The sequence below is a fragment of the Lissotriton helveticus genome, chromosome 2_1, assembly GCF_964261635.1.
Source record: "Lissotriton helveticus chromosome 2_1, aLisHel1.1, whole genome shotgun sequence".
Lineage (NCBI taxonomy): Eukaryota > Metazoa > Chordata > Amphibia > Caudata > Salamandridae > Lissotriton > Lissotriton helveticus.
In genome coordinates, this window is record NC_136059.1 from 1,588,573,546 (window position 1) to 1,588,600,900 (window position 27,355).

The window sequence follows — 27,355 nt, forward strand, 5'->3', positions numbered from 1 at the left end:
GAGCTCTATGGGAGGTATTTGGGACATCGTTTAAGCGGAGGCTCTGATTCCGTAGGCGCAGCGTTGTGGTAGCGAGATGGGTAGGCACTCAGCCTTCCACTGACCTCCTGGTTATCCCTGCGTGGTAAGAGGGGCACCCGGCCGTGAGGTGTGGCACCACTTTTCTCTCTGCTGGCAGATTGCCCCTTCCGCTGGTGCGCAGTCTTCCCAACCGGCTTTCCCAGCCCAGTTAACAAGAGGGCATTGGTACCAGTGTAGCTCCGCCCCCTCAGGACCAGTGCCATGTCTCGTGGCAAGGTAGGCCTCAAGAGGGCCTCAGTATGGATTCCCCGGGGCTAGAGCACAGCCTAATTCACAGTCCCTTGCTGGTGCTCACCGTGTTGTGCCAGTGGGCTTGTTGGACAGCCTTTCACTTTCCCCTTTCGCACCGCGAGCACGTGTGGGGACTCGCGGTGTTTCCACGTTAGCGGGGCCAGGCGGAGGCACACTCGGGCCGAACACGGCAGTATCAGCGTACGCGGGCTGCTGGCAGATGGGGCAATGAACTTCAGGGGCCCACCACTTGACCCAGGCGCCACCATGTGCAGCACACAGCCGCGTGGCAGGACGCGTGGGCGGCAGGCCGCACTTGAAGCTGGGCACAGGGGCGGGCTCACCTTGAGGCCGCGCCAATATCCGCCGCACTTCAGGCCGTTGATCGGAGCAGTTCAGGAGCTCCCGGGCGTCAGGAGACACAGCGCCACTGTACGGGGCACGAGCGCCTCGAGCGGTCAGGGAGCTCGAGACCGCCTTACCGCAGGGTTGCGAGGGTGCGACACACCCTCGTTTCCAATTGTGGTGTCGGGGAGTAAAAGCATCGACACTTGGGGGACTGCATGTAAGGCCTGTGGTACACGCTATTTAAATCACGACAGGAGACCGTGTGGCATGTAACTATCGGGACACGTTTCCGTCGCCTGACTGGCGCACGGATACGTGCCCTTTTCTTTTATTATAGCTTGTCCACGTGACCGATACGCTGTGAACGTATCGTAACGTGTGACGTGTCACGACATCACAAGCCTGGATCTCCCCTCCCCTCCTTGTACCGCGGGGGCCTTTGTGACCAGGGCTTTAAGTCGGATGAAAAAACTGGGGGGGAGGGGGGTCTCTCAGGTGGGCCTGGCCAATGTAATTGAGGGCATGGCTTAAAACACAAACTAAAAATCTGTGCTTAGCATAGTGTGCCGCCCGACTTGTATGTTGCTGTTTCTGTCATTGCATCCAGATATATGATACTTGTGGTAACATAATACCTACAAGAAGTCAGGACTATTGGCTTTGCCAAAAGTTGTAAGTTGCATCAGATAAATAAGCAGCAACAATGGCTTGTATATAATATTGAATACGCTTCAAATTAAAGCCCTGGTGACACCAGGACAATGTTGCTGCTACTGAGTTTCAAAAAGAGATGAGAAAGCCAGAGAGAAAATGACTCACTTTCGTTTTCGTGAACTTCTCCGGTGGGTAAAAGGTTAACCGGGCAATTTATTCAATCAGATCGCAGTGGAAGGCTTAGGAGAGCTGCTGAGGGCGGAGCCACAAGGAAGGGGTTGTCTCTCAGCTTCTCTAGTGTGCCACACTGTGCACGAGACAGCGGAAGGGAGTGTTGCTAACCGGAGAGCTGAAGCTTGTGCTCCGAAAGGCATCGCTGGCACAGGAATCGAAACATGGGACTCTTTGTCCCGTTTGCCTACGGTTACCTCGGAGTTCTTGGGGTTTCATCTCCACAGGGGAGCCTTTAAAATGCCGCAAGAGGAGATATATTCCCTAAAACACAGCGGGCTGCTTTCGAAGAGAAAAGGAAAATAGGAAAAGAGAGAAGCATGCATTCCTCGTGACAGCCTTCATAGCGCACCAACTCCCCTCAGCCAAGCAGCGCCTGATAAAGGGGCTTGAACCTCGCAGAAGCTGTTCGTGTCTAACCCTCTCTTAGGTTGCTTTCTAAAGCATAATCTGCACAAAGGAGGAAGTGCCTCGTCTGTTTTGACTGCAGCCGTGATAATCAGTCATCGGGCAGCTACAAGAGGAACTCTGGGAGTTTTTTGTTTAGCGCTGAAGTCTCACAGTTGTGAATTTTGTTTTTCCGGGTGATTGTAGTGAGGGCGAACACTTGCGGGGCAACTATGGGTGATAGGGCTGTTCTGGTGGCCAATGAGTGTCCCACTGACCGCGGACCGATTCTTGCGGAAACAAATCAGAGGAGGAATGAGCTGGAGAAATTGGCGGAGTACAAAACCTATGGGATGCGGTGGTACGTGCTGGGGGTGATCTGCCTGCTGAACTGTTCCAACGCCATGGTATGTACTGATGAGCGAGAAGGGCTCCCACAAATCATCATTTTCACATAGTGCTTGCTGCTACAATCTTCCTGCTTTAAGGCGCTGTAAATCGTGCGTTTGTCTAGTTCTGGTGGTGCAACCTACATACGACCCATGATAGTGGGCAGTCATAAGCAGTGCGCCGTGTGTGTATATGTGTTAAAATATGTGGCACACTCCTTTGCAGTATTATTTCCATCTGTTTACCCCAGAAACAGCCTTTTTGTGTGAAATCGGCAAATTATGTGGCCAGTTTTGTATAGACTTAATTATGTGGTCAAGTCTGCAGGCACAGAATCATATACATGGACTGCCCAGTTTCTGTTGGGGACTGCTTTTTATCAACTATTTAGTAATTCAATTGAAACCTAAACGTTTTTTCCTCGCCCTGTGTTAGCTTCACTAGTTATTTATAGCAACTGAATTAAATAAATGCACATTTACTCTTTATTGCTGCACTGCACACACTTTGTACTGCTTCATGGAATACATGTAACAGTTGCTTCAAACAGGGAAAGCACTCCCTCTACTCACAAGGACGCTTCATTGTGATTTTACCATTCAGCACAAATGTAACTCCTTGCATTCTGATTTTGATGAAATACCTTTTGTTAAAACAAATATACATGAAAAAAATAATATGGCATAAACTATACATGCAGGTGTGGAATGTATAATTTTATATTTAACACCATTGGTATCGGAGGGGCAACACAAATCAATTCAGAGATTTGAAATTCTTCAGCTGAAGCGTACACAGGAGTCTCCTGTGCTGTGAAACTGAGATAGGGGCAGACAGCTAAACAAGCCTTCTTGCCAGGGTGCCTCCTTGTCTGAAAGAAATGTAAATGTGCTCAACCGGTTAATCTGCAAAAATAAAGGGTACTTGGAAGTCGGTATTGGCTTTAATTGATGGAATCACTTGAAGGTTCCTGATGACACACAATTATTTTTTTTAGGCTTATTGTAAGGGAGATACAAGCTAAGCTGTGAAGTATGCGATTTTAAAAGACAGTTAATAAAACAAATTTACAGTACGTACAGTCTGGGTCAGGCGGGCAACTAGAGCCAAATTTCGGGGGGGGGGCTGAAAAATATTTAGAGGGGGGCTAATTCTTCCAAACTTAGACAAGAGTGGCTGTAAAAAAGGGTGAACACACAACTAAAGCCTCATTTACAACTAAATGGTCTTCTAACGACCTGTTAAGTACTCGGCTGCGGCTGCAATTAGATGCTCGCCAGGCCGCGAAGCTGTCTTCGCCCAGGCTGACACACACAGATGGGGGGGGGCTGAAGCACCGTGAGCCCAATGGGTGTTGCGCGCCTGGTCTTGGTATTACTAAAATCTATATTTTGGAAGCTCTCTTTTATCTTAAACCTTTTTGCGTTTTTTTGTAGCAGCCTAGCTAATACTGTCTGCAATGCAAGTTTAAAATAATGACATACATGCTCTGCTCACAGTGCTTTCTGCCACAGACTGGAACCTTGTAGCACTAAGCATATACAAGTCACTATTCTCCCCTGTACCAACCAGGATTCAGTTCTGTGGCTCTCTGCTTACACACACAGACCTCTGCAGTGCATTAACTAATAGATGTTTCATAATGTACAATAGTGCATTTCCCACTGATTAACTTTACTTGCATTTTTTTCGCATTTAATCTGTGAGTTATTTCATATGTAGTTATCTAAAGGCTAAAGCCTGGAAAAAAGTTACAGAATATTTTGGTTTTTTTTAGCCACGCCTTTGACCCCGCCCTCACGCTTACTCATCCCGCCCCCATAGCACGCAGCATCACAGTTCTCATACTTTTTTTGGTGCACTTGGATCTCTAATGTGTATATTTACATCTTGTTTTCGTGGGGTGCTCTGTTGTTATATCTCTGTTGCTCTGTTTTTGTGCTCCATTATTGCAATGTGATGGGTTGTACTGTGATTGTTGTGCAGCATACTGTTTTTGTTGTGAGGTACTATGTTATGTTTTAAATGCATTGTTACGGCACTCTGTGTATGTTATTGTCACGTGTTTTACATTGGATATGTCAACAAATGCAGCTACATTTCTATCTTAAAGGGGAATATGACTTGAACTTTCCTGTGATAAGCAACCATTTATCACTGCCGGAGGTGGTAAAGGACTGCTGTTCTAGCTCTTCGACTATTTAAGACATCAGACAGTCCAACACTGGCCTTATAGTAGCATTTCCAATGTTCACTTTGTCTTAAGATTTCTGACCATCATGTATTGACAGTAATTTGAAGGCTGTGTCTCTCAGGACAGTGCTTTTTATAAATATGTTTTTGTTTAAATATTTATATTCAAATTTTTAAACATATCCGTTGTTGTTCATGCGTACATGCAGCTGAATCAAGTACTAGTTGTTTATTCAATTAACTGCCAAATCACAAACACTAATTTACTAATGTGAAAGCAAATTTTAACAGTAAGTAGTTCTCAACTGGTAAGCAAAATAAAAAACAGAGAAAATAGGTAAACACTCTATAGGGAGATAAGGATAGGAAAGACTCCATGTAAGAGCGTATTCACCCACACCTTTTTTGAAATATATTATTAGAGCAAACAAACTCAATTCAAAAGTTTTCCCTTAGGTACTCGTGTAATAAATGAGGCGTTCATACCTCACCCTCAAGTAGATTTGGAGAAACAATATGTAATATATGTCCCTATTTATCAAACCGCTTAAATTCATCAGCGCGAATCAGAGGAGTTCTTTTCTAGTCTGATTGTTACATACTGTACTTCACAAAGCGTATATGCTAATTGTGTTTCCCACAAATTTTTGTATGGTGCTAGAACCCACTGTAATAATATAAAGTAGTCTAATTACATGTTTGGAAAGTACTAGAGTGGGGTGGGCCACTGAAGGATCAAGCCGGACTCGAGCCAAAAGCCTGGCTCTGACGCCGCTTGACTGCTTCTTGAAATCTCAATCCCAAAATGAGCCAAGCTTTCATGGGAGGTAATATAGCCTAGAGTACATGTGCTGACCATATAAGGGGGGGAGGCAAGGTTCTATCCTGGCCTCAGCTCAGCATCCTGTGAACCCCAGCAAATGCCCCATTGACAGTCTTTGTTGGGAAGTACTCTTATGCTATTGGACAGTGGATTATGTCTCTTTCCCACACTCTAATATCATCTTCCAAGAACTAAGTACAAAGCATTAACATTTAATGTCAGAGATAAGATACCCATCTAGTGGCTGAACTGCACAGTGTGGAACTGGACATTCGGTCACCAATTGTAGCTTCCCTGCTTGAACAAATTTTGTGATCTTTGGCAAATACTTTTTTACACGAGTCTCTCTTTTTTGTTCATTATCACATATGAGAGCACCTTCATATATGTGAGTTTAAGATGTGCACTCTACAGAAACCTCTTGTGTTTGATTGAATAGCTTAGAATGTTGCTTCATTTCATATAAGAATAATTTATAATAAGAATCTAAGCCACATATAGTGTACACATGACAAAAGAGCATTGCCACCAGGGCCTGGGTAGGTATGTTTTTCAGTTAATGGTTACAAATTCTGACTTTTAGTGTATATTCTCAATGTAGTGATATATTCTCATGTACTAAGGTGAAGTGCTTCTGAATGTTAAAGAAATACAACTTATTTTATTCTGAAGACACCATATCATATTTTAACATGCATCATTTATTTTAACATGTTTTAACATTTTAACATATTTAACATATTTTAACATTGCATAATTTACATGTCAAATATTTTCAAGGCTTGGCTCGTGCATGGGCTCTTGAAGTAAGAGCTGGTTCTTGTTTCGGCTCTCCCTGTTGATTTTTTTGCCCACACACGTCTAGAAAGTACAGTGTTTGTAGCACATAGACCGACATCTGAGCTATGTGAGCTTAGTGGGATACTAATTTTTAAATTACAATAAAGTTGCCCTAGTTTTGCCGTTCCAAGAGGTGTTTATTTTAGTACAGTTAAAACATGTTGATATAGATTGTTCCACTTTGACAATGACAATTGTTTTCCATTGCACTAGAATTTGTCCTATACAGAGTTGCTGATTTCCACAAAGTACTATGGAGAGAAAAAGAGTGCATTTATTGATATTTGCTGCTCCTGACAAGGGAAGAACATTTTCTTATTTAACCTTCACAGTTACTCGAAAGTAAACAAACGCAAATTTTGGCTACAATATTGCATGAAAACAACAATCAAGTAATGAGTTGAAAATGTGATGTTCCCATCGAAACTCCGGATTGTACTTGATGGCTCCACACATTTTTGTGAGGACCTTGAATCCGATTGAGCCTGGTTGGAGGCCTACAAGGTGGGTTCAACCCTTCCTAACACACGCATATGATCTTCGGCTCTCAAGCAGAGGGTACGGAGGTGTCCACGCCGGGCCCAGCGAGGAGGCCCCAAAAGTGGCTCATCACCCTCGCAGACCAAACTGGAACGTGCAGCCGCTCCGCAGGCAGTAGTGGGCATTGTACAGGAGCCCAGGATTGTCTCGGGGGTGGATACTGCATTGGACGGAAAATCAATAGTGTCTGACTCTATGTCCTCACATGGAGACGAGATTGGTCTTCTAGTGGTCACACCTCGGACAGAGATGATCTGATCTGATATCGTTTCTTGTGAGGGGACCGTGGGGTTCGAGTGTGGTTGGAGGCAGGGGTGGGTGAGGGAGACTCCTGGGTGGCCTCATATTGCTCTGTACATTTTATAGGAATATTGTCTCCTGGGTGAATTTAGCTGTCTACCGGAAAATCAATTACTCTACGTATGATATACTGGGACTATTTGCACGGAACTGGCTAACCCCTCTTGACCCGCCCCTCACAGAGTGGCCCTTGTAGGCTAACTGGGGGAAGAATTCACTAAAGACATGTTTGATGTGGTTGGTTTGGCCGGCCGGCCGTTGCCGTGCTGCCCTTGGAGTGGGGAGCTCTTAGTTGGGGGCTGTTTATTCCCCGTTTCTTTTTTCTTTCATCTTTTCTTTTTTCGATTCAGTTTTTTTCTTCATGCCTACAGGGACCGTACAGTGGTATGAGGGGAGATGGGAGGATATAGGGAGGTTGTGGCTGGAGTACGATGGCGTAATCACTTACGGCTGACAACGATCAAACCTGAAATGTATGTCCTGGAATATTAGGGGGATGGGGTCAGCCACAAAGACATGGAATTCATAGGTACATCTGTCAATCGCCATGCTTCAAGAGACCCACCTTACAGGGACTGAGATAGATCAGTTGCAGCGTAGATGGCGAAGCCATCTCTGTGTCACTTCCTATTTAGCTTATGCCAGGGGGGTTTTAAAATGGATCAGGGCCGGGGTTCCTTTTAGCTCAACCATTCCATTATAGATAAGGAAGGGAAGTTTGTTTTTGTGATGGGGAGATTCTTTGGAAAAGAGATTGCATTGGAGTGCGTCTCTGCACCAAACCAGGACCAGATTCCCTTCTTCCACTCACTCTCTGCTCATCTGGTTAGCCTCCAGATCGATACTCTGCTGAAAGGTGGCTATTTTGATTGTGATGGATGTGTTAATAGACTGTTCAAGTCCTGCTGATGGGCCTTAGGGCGGGTAAGCTTACCATGGGATTGAGAAACTGGGTGGAGAACTGAGGGATGGTAGATATATGGAGGATTCAGCACGGGGAGGAGCAAGGTTTCTCATATTCCTCCCTTATACATGATCTGCATACCTGGACCGATAGACTTGTGTGTTCTCAGAAACGTACCCATCAAATTGTACACTCAGAATATTTAGCCTGCGCCATATCTGACCACAGTCCCGTGCTTCTAACATTTCAGCCATTGGGGGAACACCCACCTATACTTTTGTGTCGACTTAGCCCAATCTCACTGGAGGACGCAAGCTATTGCAACTCTTTAGCAGAAGTAATCTCAGAGTACTTTGCTCAGAAGCAGGGCTCTGCATCCTCGAGCATAGTAGAGTGGGAGGCTTTTAAGGTGGTGGTCCATGGTCGGTGAATTGGACTGATGGTAGGCACCCAGAGAGAACTTGACAGGGAACGCCAAACCTAAAAGACAAGTTGCACGTTTTAGATGGGACCCTAGGCACCCAGACAGGAGTAATGGAGGAAATACAGGAGACAATAGAACAACACAGGGCCATTTTTAGAGAGAATGCGCAGTCATGATTATAAACAATACATCATTAGGGCTCATGAAAAAGAGGGCAAGGCAGGGTGAGTGTTAGCATGGTTCATCAGCCCGAGTCTCTGGGGAACCCTATCGTGCGCATCCGACAAAGAGACGGTCGCTCTTTGTATTCACCCATAGCTATTAATGGTGAGTTCCATGTCTATTATAAAAGCCTGTACGCAACTCCCGCACCCTCCAGATGGGACACCTATCAGACATTTTAGCGGCCATTCCCCTGACCTCAATCCCAGAGGAATGCAGTAGAGAATTTGACGGTCATATAACGGCGCAGGTGAATCCAGTGGCAATTAAAGATATGGCGAGCGGTAAGACACCAGTACCCGAGGGCCAGCCAATCGAGTTCTATATGGGCTTATGCAGCGACCCTGACCCCTCAGGTGGTTGAACTGTATGGTTACGCATGGCGCCTTAGTGGACTCCCAAAGTCTGAGGCCGTGGTCATCCAACTTCCCAAAATCAAGACACTGGGTGTCCAGGTCAAGGAGTTCCGACCTCTCTCTATGCTGAACCTATACTTTAAGATACTTAGTAAGGTGTTGGCCCTCCGCTTGCTCCCCTATATGCAGACTCTAATTAATGAAGATTAAAGCCGCTTCACCCCTACCCGCGACACCTTCCAAAATCTTAGGCGACTTTATCATGTGACATCACCCTGAGGAACAGACAAAGCGGGATGCAGTGTTGGTGTCGATGGACCTTGAAAAAGCATTCAACTCAGTGAGCTGGGACTGTCTTTTCGAGGTGATGTGTAAAATGGGTTTGGTTGAGAACACGTTGTGTTGTGTCCAATTACCATACACTCCACCGACGGCCTTGATGCAAACGGGCACCACAATATCCTCACAATGTAAATACCCATTACAACAAATCTTTTACCACAACTACCATCACCTCCCATACTATCACAACGCAACTACCATTACTCCGCAATGACATTACAGCGCATGGCATTACATTTTATATGCTTTTACCACGCATGCTTTTACAACGAAATTCGTTGTAAATGCATGAATGGTAAAAGCAGATTTTTTTTATATGTAAGTATAAGGTAAGTATAGGATTTCGGTTTTGGGGTGTAGGGCAAAGGTATTCAATCTGTGGGTCACGACCCCCACGGGGCCGTGGAGTCATGGGAAGGGTTTGCTCATTCCCGGGCCTCACTTCTGCCTGGACTCTGGGGAAAAAAACACATCCCCAGACAGCTCATTATGAAATTAAAATACTAAAAGCTACAATGCGCTTCAGGCAGTGTTCTCTTGTGATTGTGAATCCAGAGCTGATCAGACACCTAAACAAGGTTTCCTTCCAGAATGCCTGCTTGCCTGAAAGGAATGGAAATATGCTATGAGTTAATCTGAAAATGCACAGGGCAATTTGCAGCAGTAAAGAATGCTTGGGAGCCGACGCTGGCTTTCATTGATCAAATCACTGAAAGGTTTGTGATGAGCTCTGAAGTGCGCGCTTCTGATTGTTTAATATATGTGCATAGCGATTGCTATCCCAGAGGAGGTGTTGAAGGCAAGTAAGGAGCAAGAAAAACAAGCATTTGCAATGCAATAGTTCTCGCAATTAAGCGAGTTTGAGCTGTTGGCATTGTAAATAACAATGCCTTTTATTTATGTTTTGGTTTTAAAAACTTAACCTCATGGCTGCTGGAGCGATTCCCCTGCAGTGCTGGGCCGTAATAAAAACGGGTGTGTTCATGACGAGCTCAGCTCGTCATGAGCACCTGACAGGTATATGCCATGACGAGCTGAGCTCGTCATGAGCACCGAAGATTGTCATTTACAATCCAATAGCTTAAACTCGCTTAAATACGAGACCTATTGCATTGCAAATCTATTGTAAATCATTGTGGCCAGTTTATTCTCAAGCACATTTCGGTCAAGGATTTTTCCTCGAGAATATTACTTACCAACTGTAGCAGTTCTTCGAGTTTGAAATACCACATAATTAAAATAAATAAAAGTACTCCCAGTATTTCTGAAATCTGGGTGGGCGGCCAGAGCTTTGGGTGTTTTGAAGTCTGCCATCTAGGCTTAGGAAAGAGATGCGTTGTGTCTTGCATGTCCTCCAGTGCGTCACCCATCTGCTCTGCTCAACGTGGAGCATAGCGTTGTGTCAGATGTCACAAATGGGGCGGAGCACTACCATATGTGTCAGTAGCAGGGATGCCGGGCAGTGAAGTTGTACTCAGAGCTAGTGCAACACTAAGGCCAGGGACACTGAAATTATGCGATTATGCAGCCGCAGCGATTTTCATATAATTATACATTTGCCACATAATCCATCATCATCTGCATAATATGCTGATTTAACATTAAATAGTTTTGAGGTCAAACCGTTCAAAAGTTATTAAAAACAAAGCAACAGGTGTTGCTGAGCAGGGAAGATCCTTTGTAAAGGTTGACTGTTCATATTTCTGCAACTTAAGGCTGTGCTTGGGTGTTAAAGTGGTACTAATGAGTTGCAACTAATAATGAAGTGATACTTTCCCAAAATGTGCTGCATAATTTGCCTTTGCTTGCCACATAATTTATCCAACCCTGCTGCATAATTTGGGCCTCCCCTACTGCATAATTCCTGTGGCCCTGAATAAGGCCACTGAAAATATCTGCCTTATGGCCTGCATAAACAAATGACCCCAAAAGGTGGCCATATAACAATAGTGTCCTCAAAAGCCCTTGTTAGGGAAAAATGAGCACTCAAATTTTGCGTAGGGCTCCGCAGATCTGTGCACCGAGGCTGTTTGTGCTGCTCTCGGTAAGGCAGCTTTTAAAGTCTGTATATGTCATAAGTAAGAGGCCTGCTGCCTAAAATATGGGGCAGATTAAGGGACCATGCGCTACTGCTACAACACTGAATCAGTGAACACTTTATTACAAGACAAGCAAACCATCAAAATACTGGTTTGTAAACACCCCCAGTGAGCGACGCACAATGCCGAGGCACGGATGAACATCGTATGCACACTGTAAACTTGGGTCTCTCCGAGCTGCCTACAAATTTCTAACCTCTTGCAAGTTGAAAACCAAAGCCCAATTGACTTAAACCACAAAACTGCACTGCTGATGGTGTCAATAGTACATCTGAAACCACAAGGACACAGGGTGTCCTGCTGGCAACCTGCCAGGGAGGGAAGCAGAGGTTCAAATACCAAAGTCACTATTATCCACTGCACCAACCAAGATTTAATTTAGTGGCTTTCTAGTTACACACAGACCGGTTATTAAGGTGGATTAACTACTACAGGTTTAATAATGTACAATATTGCATTGGCGACTGAGTAGCATTTCTTTATATTTTTTTTAATTTAGGCTGACCCTTAATTTATATGTAGCTACCTGATGGCGAAGGCCCTGAAAAACGTACAGAGTATTTCGTTTTTAGCCAAACCTTTGACACACCCAAGTGCTCACACTCTCAAGGCCCTCCAGCCACCCCCCAAACATGGCTGAAATCAACAACAGCAGCAAACTAATATAACAAGGAGGCAAGTTTTTGCTAAAATAGAAGTGTCTGTTTTCATAATGTTAAAAATAAAACCTTTTTAGAATAACAGTGTGAAAGATGCTTAAGGGACCACTTCCTCCCCCTGGTATTAAAGAAAGCATCCTACTTGGACCTTACAGTTCATCATTAATGACTGTATATAGTGTTTCAATGATGATAAATGATGCTCAGCAACCTCCAGTTCCATGCAGCTGTAAATGCCAAGCCTCAAGCATTCCATGATATATAGTATGGTTCTCCTTGGATGCCTTGCACTAAAGTTGCAGCCCATGCATTACAGCCATTATACCCAGGGGCACTGGGATGATTCGATTGTGCAACCGCAGCGATTTTCACATAATCATAGATTTGCCACATAGTCAATCATCTGCCTCATAAGCTGCTGATTTTAACAACAAAAAATGTGTTTCTGGCTCAACCGGTTCACTAGTTACTAAAAATCAGCTACACGTGTTGATGCGCACAGAGGACCCTTTGCAAAGCGGGACTGGTCCCCGTTTTGTTGCTTATTGCTATATTTGGGTGTTAAACTGGTATTTATAAGGTGCAATCACAGATAGAGAGACCTCTGGGAAAAACAAGCACACTCATCACTTTAGTTCAGAAAGGTGTTATCATCCAAATAAGTTTTGCCAAAATATGTTTTATTTGTGAAAACATTGTGAATTTTTGTGTAATTCTTTTTTGAACTGTGTAATAAGCCTCTGATTCCAATTAACAGTCACCCACAAACGTTTGGTTTGCTAAACACTGTTTAATATGGTTTCCCCACCATACAAATGATTTGCTATGGGAATTAGGGATGTTTATGCATGTCGAGGATGAGGAGTACCAGGTTCCAGAAACTTTTGTCAGGAGGGGTTCCTTAACCCTACAACATTTTGACATGGGGGTCTCGGCATCAAAAAGTTTGAAGACCTCTGGTGTAGGGGTATATCTTTTGGGGTTCAGGGGTAATTTTAGGGTTAAGGGTATGTTTGGGTTTTGGGGTGCTGGGGTATTTTTAGGGTTCAGGGTGGGTTTGGGTTTTGGGTAAACAGGGTATTTTTAGGGTTCAGGGTCGGTTAGGGTTTTGGGGTGGACAGGGTAATTTGAGGGTTCGGGTGGATTTAAGTTTTAGGGTGCTGGGGTATTTTTAGGGTTCAGGGTGGCTTTAGGTTTTGGGGTGCTGGGGTATTTTTAGGGGTCTGGGTGGGTTAGGATTTTGGGGTGCAAGGGGATTTTTAGGGTTCAGGGTGGGTTTGGGATATGGGGTGCACAGAGTAATTTTAGGGTACAGGGTGGGTTTAGGTTTTGGGTTACTAGGGTTTTTTAGGGGTCAGGGTGGGTAAGGGTTTTGGGATGCAGGGGGTATTTTTAGGGTTCAGGCTGGGTTTAGGTTATGGGGTCCTGGGGTATTTAGGCTTTTGGGTACTAGGGCATTTCTAGCGTTTAGGGTGTGTTTTGGGGTGCAGGGGGTATTTTTAGGGTTCATGGTGGGTTTTGGTTTTGGGGTGCAGGGGTATTTAGTTTTTGGGGTACTGGGGCATTTTAGGGTTTAGGGTGGGTTTTGGGGTGCAGGAGGTATTTTTAGTGTTCAGGGTGTGTTTAGCTTTTGGGGGCTCGGGTATTTTAGGGTACAGGGTGGGTTTAGGTTTTGGGGTTCAGGGTTTGTTTGGGTTTTGGGGTTCAGGGGTATTTTTAGGGTTCAGGGTGGGTTTAGGTTTTGGGGTGTTGGGTATTTTTAGGGTTCAGAGTTTGGGGTTGGGGTGCAGGGGTATTTTTAGGGATCAGGGTGGGTTTGGGTTTTGGGGTGCACAGGGTAATTTTAGGGCACAGGGTGCTTTTGGGGTGCCAAGGGTAATTTAAGATTTTTGTGGTTATGGGTATTGGGGTGGTATGGGTAATTTAACAATTTTTGGGGAGTTTAGTCATTGGGATACAAATGGACATTTATGGGATTTAGGGAGTATTTAAATAAAATTAAATATATATATATATATAGATATATATATATATATATATATATATATATTATAAAAAATAAATCCTATATATATTTATAAAAAAAATTATATATATATTTAGCGTAACCACTTTTACAGAGTGTATACCTTCACCACGCATGCCTTTGCGTTTTATTGACATGCGTGGTAAAGGCATATGCGTAGTAAAAGTTTGCAGGGTGATTGTATCGCGTTGTAACATCACTTGCGTTGTAAAAAATGCGGGGTAATGGTGTGCGGGGTAATGACTTGCGGGAAAACAACATATATTCCCCAGAATATGTGATCTGTAGAGGCACAAGGCAGGGATGCCCTTTGTCCCCACTGTTGTTCGCTCTGGCAATCGAACTCCTCGCTGTGCTTTTTAGACAGGAATGTCAGGGCTCCGGTGTATTAGTTGAGGGATGAGAACATATCGTCTCCCTCTATGCAGATGATATTCTTCATTTGAAGGACGGAGTGCAGGATATAACGCAGGCTTTGGATTATTTGCGGAGGTTTGGGATGGGGTAGGGGCTGAGAGTAATAAGGCCAAGACACATGTCTTCTCTAGCTCTTCTGATGCAGCACTGCCATAAGGCCTCCCTCCAGACTTGATTTGGTCGCTCACCTCCTTCCGATATTTGGGCATCCAAGTTTTTCATCACTTGGATGACCTTTGGGAGGCCAATTTGGGCAAGGCCCTCTGCTCCATAAAAACATGTGTTCTTTTTTGGAGGTCCCTCATATTGCCCATAATGGCTTAGATTACGCTTACTAAGATGGTCATTCTCCCAAGACTCATTTATTTTTACGAATTTACTGGTGTGGGTACCAATATCCTGTTTTAAGCAGCTGGATACCCTGTTGTGGGATTTGGTATGAGACGGAGTGCGCCATAGGGTGTCACTGGCTGTTTTTCCGCGCTCCTTAAAGGATGGAGGCCTGGGAGATCCGGGCTTCGAGCTTTATTTTCTGGCTGCCTAACTTTATTGGATTGCATGATGGCTCTAACGCACAGCTCGGGTTGGACTGGGGGCGATTGGGCTCTTAACATATAGGGACCTCCTATTGGCTAAGTTACTCTACCCCCTGATGGGCCTCTAGCGCCCAGTAGTGCTGCTTATGGTAGCTTTGAAGTGATGGTATAGATGCATGGTGAGGACTGCGGGGATGCAATTATACGCACCAGCGCTATCTCTGGTGGGCTTCCCTCATGGCGACCTGTAACACGCTTTACTGCTGGGCAAATGGTGGCCTGGACAGACGCTAGCATTGTCAGTGTGTGTGATTGTTACCATCAGGGCATTCTCCTACATTAGATGACTTGATGGAGCAAAATTGCTTTCATCAGGGCAATTCCTTACGTATGAGGCACTCACACAGACATTGCGAGACATTATGGTCCGGGGTCTTCATGAACCTGTGACACATGCCTTGGTGCAGTTATTGGTCTCCTTGGGATCAACCAGACACCTGGTGACCTGGTTTGATCACTCCATTGTGGCAATGGTATGCCTTTCATTACTGGCTCAGACGGGCAGGTGGCAGAGAGTTTTGGAAGGGGAACTATCAGACTAGGAATGGCACAACATTTTGGCCTCCCTTAGAAAGATCTCCAGGAATACCAGGCTGAAATATACCAAGTTTCCATTTATACACATGCCTTGTATGACTCCACACAAAATCTAGGTGATGTACGGTGTCTAGCTTGCCCCTGCCCTCGGTGTGGTCCCCTAGATGCAGATTTTGCCCACATGATATGGCCTTGCTTCACAATACGACCTTATTGGGCAGAAGTAGTTGCGGCCCTGGAGACCACACTTAGCCGTTCCCCTCATTGCTCTCTAGAGATGTGTGTTCTGGGCCTGTTCTTGAGACCGACTACCCGAAAAGTAGGTACACGTTTTTATAGATCTGGCGTTAGTGCTGGCTAAAAGACGAATAGCCATGACCTGAAAATGGACTGACACCTCTGATTCAAAGTTGGGGGGAGGATGTATCCCAATGGGCGAGGGCTGAGGAAAGGGCACTGGCTAGAGAAGAAGCTAGGTGGGCACGAGCTTGCCCTACAGCAGACCTTTGGAGAGAAGTATTGGTGGTGTGGGAACACCCAGAGATTGGCCAGGAGGTAGACCTTGGGGAAAGTACTGATCCACTAAATGATGAAATGGATGGGGAGCTGGGAGACTAGGAAATGGGCATGTCCTTGGGGAGTGTCGAGATCCGCAGTTAATGCCTTACGAGTAATATAATGTGCGGACAAGACACTGATTAAAAATTGCATTGCTAGGCCTACTTAATAAAGGGTAGACTTTGAGGCATATGAGAAGCCAGCCATGCCACTAGGAAGGAACCTTGCAACCTTTGTCCCCCAAACTCACACCCATACTGATTGGTGGCCCACACCCACTGAAGTTCAGGTATAGCAACTGCATTTTTGTTTGTTTAAAGTACTATTCTTTTTTTTTTTGATTCCCTGTTATATATCTGGTATTTTAATTTCCCTTGAATGTGCATTCATTATACTGATGGGATGTTCACATACCGCCCCCCCCCCCTTTCGTAAAAACAAGGGGCTATCTCTCGTGCCATGTAATGATGCAAATTGTTGGCAATATATGGACCTACCTGGAAAGGACGATGATTACTGGAAATAAGAGTGTATATCATTTTTCCTTTAAAGATATGATATGACTTCATGCTAATAAGATTAAAATGCCAATAAAAATACTTTAAAGTAGTAATACGTTGAAAATTGTTCTTAAAAACTGAAGTTGATTTTGCTTAGGGTTTTGGTGGTTAAGGTGGTGATTGTGGCTATGGTAGGGTGGTGGTGGTTAGGGTGGTGATAGAGCAGTGGTGGTGTTTAGGATGGAGGGGGTTAGGGTTGTTGTGGTGGTTATGATAGAATGGCGGTGTTGTGGTGGGGATGCTTAGGATTATGGTGGTAGTAGTAGAGTGGGGGGTAGTAGGGTCATGATAGTGGTGTGGTGGTGGTAGGAGAGTGTGGTCATGTGGTGGAGTGTTGGTAGTGTCGTTGTGGTACGGTGGTGGTAGGACGATTGTGGTAGTTTGGTGGTGGTAGAGTGGTAGTAAGTTAGTAGTGGTACAATGGTGGTGGTTGGTTGGTGGTAGAGTGGTGGTGGTCGTAGGTGGTATGGAGGTGGGTAGGGTAGTGGTGGTAGCGTGATGGTGGTGGTAAAGTGATGGTGGTGGTAGGTTAATGGCTGGTTGGTGTAGGTGGTGCCTGTGTTCAGTGTACTTGTGGGTGTCTGAGAAGTGTGAGAGAGTTGGGTTAGATGTTTATGATCCCCAATATCCCTGAACAAAATATCTCAGCAAAAGTTTTCCCAAAACCAATGTGAAATGTAATTTTGAATAGGCAAAAAGAGATATTTTAAAAAGGCAGGCGAAGACACAGCATAATTCGAGAGGATGTCATTCCCTTGTCAAATTTGAACAGTGAGACGTGAAGCATTGTGAGACCTTATTAATCACAGATTTGCCACGTAGAATAATAAATAATACAAAAACTAGTCATATTGAGATAGATACGTATAACTCCTCTTTTTACTACACATATTGGGTGACCAGAAACTGGATCCTGCCTTTATCTAACTTAGTGACGGAGCATTTATCTAATAGCTTATTCCCTTGCCAGCCCAGACCTCTGAATGTGTCTGCCTCCTTGCAATGGGTAGCAACAGCACATTGTATTGTGGAAATTGTAGTCTTGTTGTACCTTTTTAATGATCAACTCCACATTCACAGGGACAAAAAGCTTCTCATTAAAAAGGCAGTAGTGTCTCAAGGGTCCACACATGTTCTGTTCCCACCTGGCAGCGACAGGCAGGGTAACATGAATGTATTGGGCATTGTAAAACCGTACCTATGGGCTAGTAGATGGTGAGCTAGTGGGCTGCTTTAGGGCTAACACAGGAGCAGCGGGAGGCAGTCAGTCACTGTAAATGTTCCTCTTCTGTCTAACCCTAACAGTGACAAAAATTACATTCTGTGCATGCTTGGTTGCCACAAACCTTACTTTGCAGTGCTCGTTGTATGCAACATGTAATTAAATATGGTAAGTCAAGTTCAGTACTTGCACAGTTTCAGTCAAGACCTAAAAAGGATTCTATGTTGTTACCAAAAAATTACAGGCAATTTGTGATCCATGAGGTCAGTTGTAAATTGTTAATTGTTCTGTAAATCCCCTTTTATGTCATTTTTAGGAGTAGGCCAACACATCATATAAATCTTAATTCAACTATAGATAATATAAACGAGTTTACAATCACAAAATCACATTTGTTAACACATTTTAAAATTAATCACCCATAGATTCATGTACCAGCTTAAAAGGTTAAAAAGATTAAGTCAACAGTAAAATGCATTAGATGATTGGATGTGTGTTCCACATCAGAGTTAACCAGGCCTAGATTGTCTATATCTCAAAGTAGCATGTAGAAAACGTGAAACAGCAAAAAGAACATGCTCATTTGGCAGGAGCTGCAGATACATAAGTGCCAGATGGGCTTGTGCCAAGTTCAGTAACGGGAGGAGAAATGACTTCCCAGGAACACTGAAATATTTACACAAAATGTAGGGGTATCCTGTGGAGACATTTTGTCATGGCCACAGGCCCCTAAAGAGCCAGGGTGCGACCAACCACTGGGGCTGGCTAAAAGATGATGTAACAAGTTGAACCTTAATCGTGCCACCACAATTCTGTCCCTTTCGTTGGATTGGAGGGAAAAGTATGGCTCCATAGTCTGAACAGTTTGTAATACCAGGTGGCCTGTACCATAGGTTTCACAAGCTCTCATTGCTCATGTTGTGATATGACACGTTAAAAAACACAAGCCTCTCACTCTTTTATGCTCCAAGGGTCTCATAGAGTGATGGTAAAATATGTCCACACTCCCCAAGCCGGTAAAAGCTGCTTTCACATAAGCAACCCTAGGGATTTTATACATGTGATTGAGGGATAAGCAATCCGACAAAACCAATCTGTTTAGGCCATAGTAACCGCCGTCTTGATCCAGCACAGCAAGGGCCTGAGAGCAAAAAAACCCCCTAATGTATCTAATACCAAGCGGGAAACAGCCTTTACAACGCAGTCATTACATCGCACTACACTTACAATGCAGTCATTACATCGCAACGTCCCTTACAACGTATGTCACTACAACGCAGGCATTACAACGCATACCATTACAACGCATAGTACCCCTACACTATCCATCACTTACCCTACTGTTGCACCCCCTGGAGTTAGAATAGTAATTTTTACCCCTATACTATCCAATACTTACCTTAAATACAATGTAATGGTATGCGTTGTAAGGTAGCATGCAATGTAATGGAATGCGTTGTAAAGGTATTTTTTTAATATGCGATGTAGTGTCTTGCGATGTAATGGAATGCGTTGTAGTGGATGTTGCGATGTAAAAACTGCGTTGTAAGTACGTGCGTTGTAAATGTATGCGTTTTAACATCGTACATTCCACCAAGCTCCTCATAAACAGAGGAATCCCGGATAATTTGTGGGACCTGCAGAATGCACCCTAAGAACTTATTTTCTGCGAGTTGAATCTCATCAGCTGTTTTGTAACCCCAAACTTCACTGCTTTAAAGCACCTTAGAGATGCACTTGGAATGGAAAAGCTTCACTAGGGTGTGCTGAGACCTCGAGCCCAGCCGCTCAACAAATCTAGCTACTACCCCACTGGGTTATTGATATTACAGTTTTACCATTCCAGTAATGAGGATTTCTGGAGGACTGATAAGTTATCAATAACGCAGCAGTGGTGCATTCTTTGGTAGATTAATAAAATGTTTTTTTAAAAACAGCTAATCTATTCTTTTATTAAATCTTCAAACAGATTTTAACTTTGTTGCTAGAATCACATTGTGGTAACAGATTGTGAGACATTGCCTACTCCATGAGTTGATTCATCTAAACATAAATGCTTGACAGCCAATTCGAGATGGCGTTATATGGTTAAGATTTATTCATACACCTCAGCCACCGTCTAATCCTAAATGCCTCATATAAGAATTTTCAAGGCAGTTTACAATTACACGTTCTGGTATATAATCCACCCTCATTGTATTTGTAAGAGATTGGGTTGTTTGTTGAGGGGATAGATACCTACCTCCGGTAGTCACCACCATTAAAGCCAGCATCTTACCCTCAACCCCTGGTAGCTATGGCGTAGACCAGACAGGCTTAACCCAGAGGCAATGTGTCCAATATTTATGCAGTACAAAAAAAGTAATGAAGTTGAAACGCAAAACAATACAAATCCCGAAATGAACCAGAACAATAAAGTAAAATTCCATCAAAATGACAAAAATCCAAATTTTAAAATGTAAGTAGAAATAGCAGCAGGAAGCACAAAGTGCCAATGACGGTCAGCGGACATTGTAGAACAGGACCTAGGCGCAATTTAATGCTGCCAGCGACGGAGTGCCAGCAGATACACTAACCAGGCTCATCCTGGTCAAAGATTTTTCATTCCAACATTAGTACTTTAAATCCCAGTCCTCCACAGCAGTACACTTGTAAAGCCCCGCAGGACCTCAGGGGAGGCACTTAGACATGTACGGGGTGGCAGGCAGAGGCCAACAAGAGGGTCAAGTCCAGGTCCAGTTGCCACTGGTCATCTGGGCAGTTGCAGGAAAAGACCTATTGTATTATGATGTTTACATAGCTTTATCAGGAGGTCAGCCTCATGACTCTTAGGGTCCACCTAGGTGTCCTGGGTACAAGAAGGAGAGCAGGTCCAGATCTCTGGCAGACATATGGGGCTATTCTCAGGTCTCCCGACAGTAGGTTCAATTTTCAACTGATCTTCAACCTGTCCTGACAATCGCTTTGTAATGTATGTAGTGAAAGACGTAGACCTGCAATCGCAGGAGGCGCTGAGTCATAAAACCAAGCTAACCATTAAATTGTTTGTCCTCCTTGCTAAAACAAACAAAGTCTTATGGACTTGGAACAATCAACTCAATGCTTTCAAGCAGGCTGGCGCCATCTGCAACTGACTGGAGGGCTGGTTCTCTGTAAAGACAATTGTTTAAAAGACTATTTTTTTTTATATTGTTTAATTATTTGCGTGATGAATTATGACCCAGCATGGACATTTAGTTTGTCTATACTTAACATTGTGCACAGTTATGTGCAGGCAATCACAATTTATTTATTATTGAATAAGTACTCTTGCTTTGTGCTATACATATTCAGAGGAAGTGTTTTGGTTCGACATTAGAAGATTGATTCGACGCTCCTCAACAGGGCCCGGATTTACCTAGATTTTGCATCATGACTGAATCCCTTATTTGGTGCAGCCCCACTGCAGAATCCATTTTGGGATTTACAAAGGCACACAAATCCTGATTTGCAGTAGTGAGAGTTGTATTGGTGGTGTGGTGCATGGGCATTCCCATGCATCCACCTATGTATTTTGACGCAAACCCATATTTACAAAGTCTTGTAAACACGGGGTTGCACCACAGTGGTGCCCCTACCTGAGGCTGGCGTAATGAGGAGCAATATCTTTATCCTTGCTATTTCTTCTTTTCATCTGTGCTGCCTGCACTAAAACAATCCTGACCTCAACACAGGCACCCTTGTGTCATGATTCAAGGGTGCCTGCATTGACTCTAAGCTGCCAAAAGTGCACTAGTGCTAGGATCAGGCAGAACTGCACCACTTTGAAAATATGGTGCTGTTCTGCTATTTCTCTTTCACGCAACACAGTACAGCAAAATCACTTGATGCACTGCGTTGTGTGACATATTAGTTAACCCTTTCACCACTCTCCTCTACACCACTAACTTTTAGCCATGCTGAACAGCAGCCATGCTGTTGCATAACATGACTAAAATACATTGGCAAAGCCAATAGCTCTTGCATAGGCTAATCCCGTGTCACTCCCCTGGGTCATGAGTGCAGCAGCAGAGAGCAGGAACAGGACCCTCTTTGCTTTCTGTAGTTCCCTCTTGTTTCCCCCAAAGAGGAGGCTGCTGAGGGTGGTCCTCTTTTTACCAGACAGAAATACTCCAGCACTAGATGGAGCTATACCAGGCCATCCCCACAGTTGTTTAGGCTTTTTCAGCTGTCCCAAAGGAATGCCAAGTGCAGATGGATTTCTCAGAAGACCTGGGCTATAAACATTGCAGGCTGTTTTAGTTGGTGAAGACTGTTGCTGCTCTGTGTCGCCTTCGGATTGTCCTACAACTGTGCCTTCTCTCCCTGCACACCATTAAACACAAGAAAACGAGATTTAAAGACACAACAGCAATAACCACTTAAAACACACATAACAGTAAATAAAAGAGAGATGGGTAGAATTCAGACTATCACCAGGCAAAAATAATCTGATCCCTCCTCTGAGACCCCTTTTTAGCCGTCAGCCCAGGACACATGCTGAGAGCCCAATAGAAGATGTGAGGTGTGTGAAAGAAGCTAACATGCTCCTGTACTTAGCTGCATTGGCTAGACTGAGCAAGGAGCACCCCTACAGAGTGGGTTGCAGGCTAGCCCATATTTTACCAAGTGTTCAAGGCTGAACCTCCATCAGAGGAAATGGTGTGTACACTCCACCATTTTTATATGGGCAAGTGATTAATTTTATAGTTCAATTTTCAAAACCAATCCCTAAAAATTAGTAGGTTGTATGTTCTGTTGCGGAGACTAACTTGACATATCTCTGTTTTTCACAGTATGATTGATTGATTGATTGATTTTGAAACTTATATAGTGCATTCTGTCACCCTACGGGTATCCTGGCGCTTCAGACTAATAAACAAGACCAGAGTGGAAACAGGTCATGACAGAAAGAACAGGAAGACGAGACAGGGACTTAGACCTTGAGAAAGAGCCAGGTTTTTAGGTTCCTGCAAAATTCTAGCAGGGAGTTGAACTGTCTAAGACTCTGGGGGAGTTCATTCCACAGACGGGAACCAGCCACACTAAATGCCCTTCCTCCCAACCTAGACCGTTTAAACCTGGGGACCGTCAGTAGGCCGGCACTAGAGGAGCGGAGTTGCCTTGTGGGTTGATACCATGAAAACCTTTCCTGCATAGGAACAGGACCTAGCTCGTGCACTGCTCTGAAAACCAGACAGAGGGATTTAAAGTAAACCCTTTCCATTATAGGCAACCAATGTAGCTCTCTCAGAGCCAATGTTGTAGAGGAGCTTCGTTGCCTGCCAAGGGCCAGTTTAGCTCCTGCAGACTGGTTTCTTTGCAGCCCCTTAAGGATGTATAATCGGGCCCCCAGATACAGGGAATTGCAATAATACAGCCTGCTTCCCACTGTACTGCTTACCACCAGTGAGCGCGACTCTTTAGGTAGTAGAGGGAGTATTTTACGTAGCATACGTAATAAGGCGCGCGCAAAGGAGCTTTATTTCTCAGTAGAGGCAGATCGTACATGTGCCTAAATGTATGCTTCCCCCTTAATTTTGCTTCTCAAGATAGATGAGCTAAGAATACCATGCTGGACTAAAGTCTGTCCCTTGCCACTAACCTCAGTGTGAGAAGTTGGCCTGATGTGCAGTGTTCACTATTCTAGTGATCACTATATATCAGTCCAAACAACCCTTATTGATGATTGGTTGTAAGTCAACCTTATAGACCAGCTATCCTAGTAGCATGGATACGAGCAGTCTAAGGCTAAGACTCTAGAGGGCGTGTTAAGCCAGCTGTTTTACCATCACATTACCCCTTGAACACCCAGTGAAAGGACACCACACAAGTTGTTATGAAAATAAACAGTGTATTTATTTATAACAAGACTACCCTGGCTCTTTATGAGACAGGGAGCTAAGCACACAACAAAACTCTTATAAAAATACTTCAAGTCGCACAATTTACACAAATGCCCGAGGGGCACGAAAAACCATATACTCTAAAAGTGGAATGCGAATTACTAGCAGGTAAGTAACGATTCTCAGAGGCTTTAGAAATGCTAGGCCTACAATACTGAACACTCAGGTTAGGAGCAGGAGGCCTAGGGACACCACGTGCAGAGTGGGAACTCTCACGCGTAAGGTGGGAAAAAGCCTATGGAAGCTAGTATTCACAAAGTTAGTGTTCTCGGGCGAACCCGACTAGGTAGGTCAAAAACGAAAGTGGATCTGGACCCTTGGATAGTGAGGCTATGCTGGGGCACCGAAATGCCGAAGTTACCTAGCCCAGGGGCGGCAGCTGCATAGGTCTGAAAAGACGTCGGGATTCTTCGTTGACGAACCAGGAGCCTGAAGGAAAGGAGTTGCTGGCAGGCGACCAGTCGAGATTGTTCGAGTGATCCAAGCCTGGATCGAAGATGGATGACACCTGAAAGCAGAGGGGACCAAGTTCGTGACTACTAGCCAGTAGTCAGGTGGCACCAGGAGGGCACCGGATGGTAGTCACCTCGACTAGGTGAGTGGGCGACGCTGTGCTCTGCAGTCTCACGGACCAGGAGGCGTTGTCGGCGACCAGGATGGAGGTACGAGCTGTCCCACGATGGATGATGCTGTCGACGTCGCTGGACCCAGGATTGGGGCAACAAGTCTTGGCAAATTCAAGCCCACGCGGTGGACCTAAAATGGCGTCTGGAGTGGACCAGGAGGGTCCGGGGTGCTCCTCTCTTGGAAGGGAGCAAGGGCCAGTCTGGAGCAACCAGACCAGCAGCAGTGATGTCGTCGGGGGTCGTTAAGAAGGTCACAAGCCAGCGGGCTAGTAGCCAAACAACGCGGTGAGCAGCAAAAAGCAGAAGGGCCCCACGCAGATCGTGGAGATGCTGGGAGGCTGAACTTCGGTGCTGGAGCTGCTCAGGGTCGGGGCTTCTCGGACCCCAAAGCACTCACCAGAGGATCCCTCGGCGGTCGTGCTGGAAAGAAGTCGTGCAGTCTTGAAGATGGCCGGTCCCTCGAGGTCTCGTCGCACCCACGGTTCTCAGCTTTGCTGTAGAGGTGGGTAGAGGTCAGAGGTGCCAGGGAAGCCGGTTCTCGTCGAGCTGGGCAGTCAGATTCCGGAGGAAGGACTTGCAGCAGGCCGCAGTGTTCTTAAGATGGTGCCTGCGGATGCAGGGTGACTACTCCTTAGTCACAAGGGAGAATCTTGAAGAAGAAATCTTGATGTCCTTTCGTAGAAAGTCGTGTCTTGATTCCAAAGATGATCTAATTTGGAAGGGGGCCTGCTCCTACCTTTATCTGGGAAAAGGGGGCTGGCACGCGACTAAGTCCTGCCCTATGGGTGGGACCAGGAGGGGGGTGGTTACACCCCCTTCCTTGGCGGGCTTTTCCCCAGCTCACGGTCTGGAGTGTCCCTGGAACTGGTTCAAGCCGGCCTATGCACAGTGAGCACCGGGGTGCCACTTGCAGTCACCTTCCTCTGTAGCCCTGCCTACCTGGAATACACAAAACCCTGTCTGGGACGGTGCTGGCACCGCCCGTGGCAGGAAACCCTTTGTCCTTGCCTCCTGCTCTGGGAGGACTCCCAGCAGCAGGAGGGCAGACTTGTGTCTCGGTGGCAGCATCCATTTTGTGGATGCTAAGGCTCTGTCTGACTTTAACCGGGGTTACAGGTTACATCCATGTCGTGTCCCTCTAGAAGGGTGGAATGCTAACCCCGTCGCCAGAATTGGCAAGGGGTTAGTATTCCAATTCGTATGACACCTTACTCGACATGTTTTGATAAAGCGATACCAGAGTTGGCATATAACCGTGAGGATTATAATGCACTTAAGAGTATATGGTATGCGATATCATGGAAACGGCTAAGGGATGGATCCCGAAAGCCGCAGACAGGCTCAGCTCATGCCAGAGCACTATCTCACACGATTCCAAGCACTCTGCCTTCAGGATTGTCAAAGCCTGCCATAGGAGTGACTGATAGGAGATCTGTGTGTCCATTTTTAGGGTTAGATATAGGAATACTATATCTAAAGCAAAGGGTGTTTACACCACCTTGCCCCAGCTGTCGTGCAGCCAGTTGTGTCAGATTTGGATGGCCAGCCAGGGGTGGCATAATACATGCTGCAGCCCCTGGTAGGCCCTGGGCACACCTATGCCCTGGGTACCTAAGGTACACTGTACAGGGACTGATAAGGTGACTCAGTATCCGATTAGATATGTACCTAAGGTACATGGAATCCATTTTACAGAGAGAACAGTGGGCCTGGGGTCCTGTATAGCAGGGCCCCAGGTCAACTAAGTCAGAAAACCAGCAAAACACCAGGCAAAAAGTTGGGGGCAACCATAGTCAGGGATCTACCTTCCTACACTCAGTGTATAATTAACACCAGGCTGAAGACTCGACTTCTGGTGCACATATGCAAATACCGCTCTCACAAAGGCACAGTGTTCGGCAAGTCTGTGGTGCAGATTCAGCCTTTGGTGACTCTGGTGCTGCACCTGACTAAAGGTTACATGCATGGCCTCCTGTAGCTAAAAGATCTGCATCACACCATTACCATCTTGTTAAGGTTGGACATGTTTTTGTAATTCTTATTCTGCATTAAGCGGTAGTGAATCCCAAGGCAAATCCCCAATGGCCAACCATGGATTAATTTTAAAAATTCACAATAGTTGGTCTTCTGCACCAATTGATTAACCACTACCATTATGAATTACCAGCCTGCATCCACTCCTAGTCTGTTTGTTTATTCTGAAGCAATTCTTTGAAAATAGCTAATTAGACTGGGTGTGAAACAGGGCCCTGTTCTGTTTGGTTGAAAGTGTCACCAAAAAGATCACTGTAATAACAGCACTGGGGGGCCCCAATCTTTCAACCCTTAAATATAATTGGGTTGCCTTTGTCCCTCAGAACCTGGGTATATAAGTATAAGCTACAAGTGGTCCTGTCGGCTGTCACCTTTTCAGGAGAAATTGTGAGAAATGCATAATATTAACTATGGAAATTAAGGGTCCAATGATGATCCCTAAAAGTCAGTGCGCAAGAGCAACTATAAGCGATTCCTTACTTGCCTTCGCACATGGTACTTTGTAATGTCCACAAACCACGATAATGAAGAGAGATTAATTAATTAACATGTATTATTCTGGCTGTCCAAAACACACAGAACAGATAATACAATCAATTAAACTAACATCATTTTTTACAGTGTTCACAGATACAGACATGAAAACATAAAAGACACACATTGTCAAATGTCCGCACTTGTGACACTCAAAGTATCTTTGAAGTGTTTCCTTTATATATTTGTAGGATAGCTGACGCAGGACATTGGATAATTACACCGATGTTACTACCCTCTGATAACATGTTATTGGTTATACATCTTAGCGGGTCTTCCTCAGGACTAGACAAGGGA

The 27,355-nt window shown here is 44.9% G+C and overlaps 1 protein-coding gene across 3 annotated transcripts in view; it reads left to right on the forward strand.

Annotated features, from left to right (window-relative positions):
• Positions 1–27,355, forward strand: part of SLC49A3 (solute carrier family 49 member 3) — a 484,926-nt gene that overhangs the window by 184,187 nt on the left and 273,384 nt on the right. The window contains exon 1 of one of the 3 annotated variants that reach the window (XM_078676554.1): positions 1,606–2,339. The exons of the other annotated variants lie outside the window; for them this stretch is intronic. Coding sequence (XP_078532680.1) covers positions 2,166–2,339 — 174 coding nt within the window. The 5' untranslated portion in view covers positions 1,606–2,165. Of the gene's footprint in view, positions 1–1,605; positions 2,340–27,355 lie in introns of those variants that run through there. 3 annotated transcript variants of the gene reach the window in all.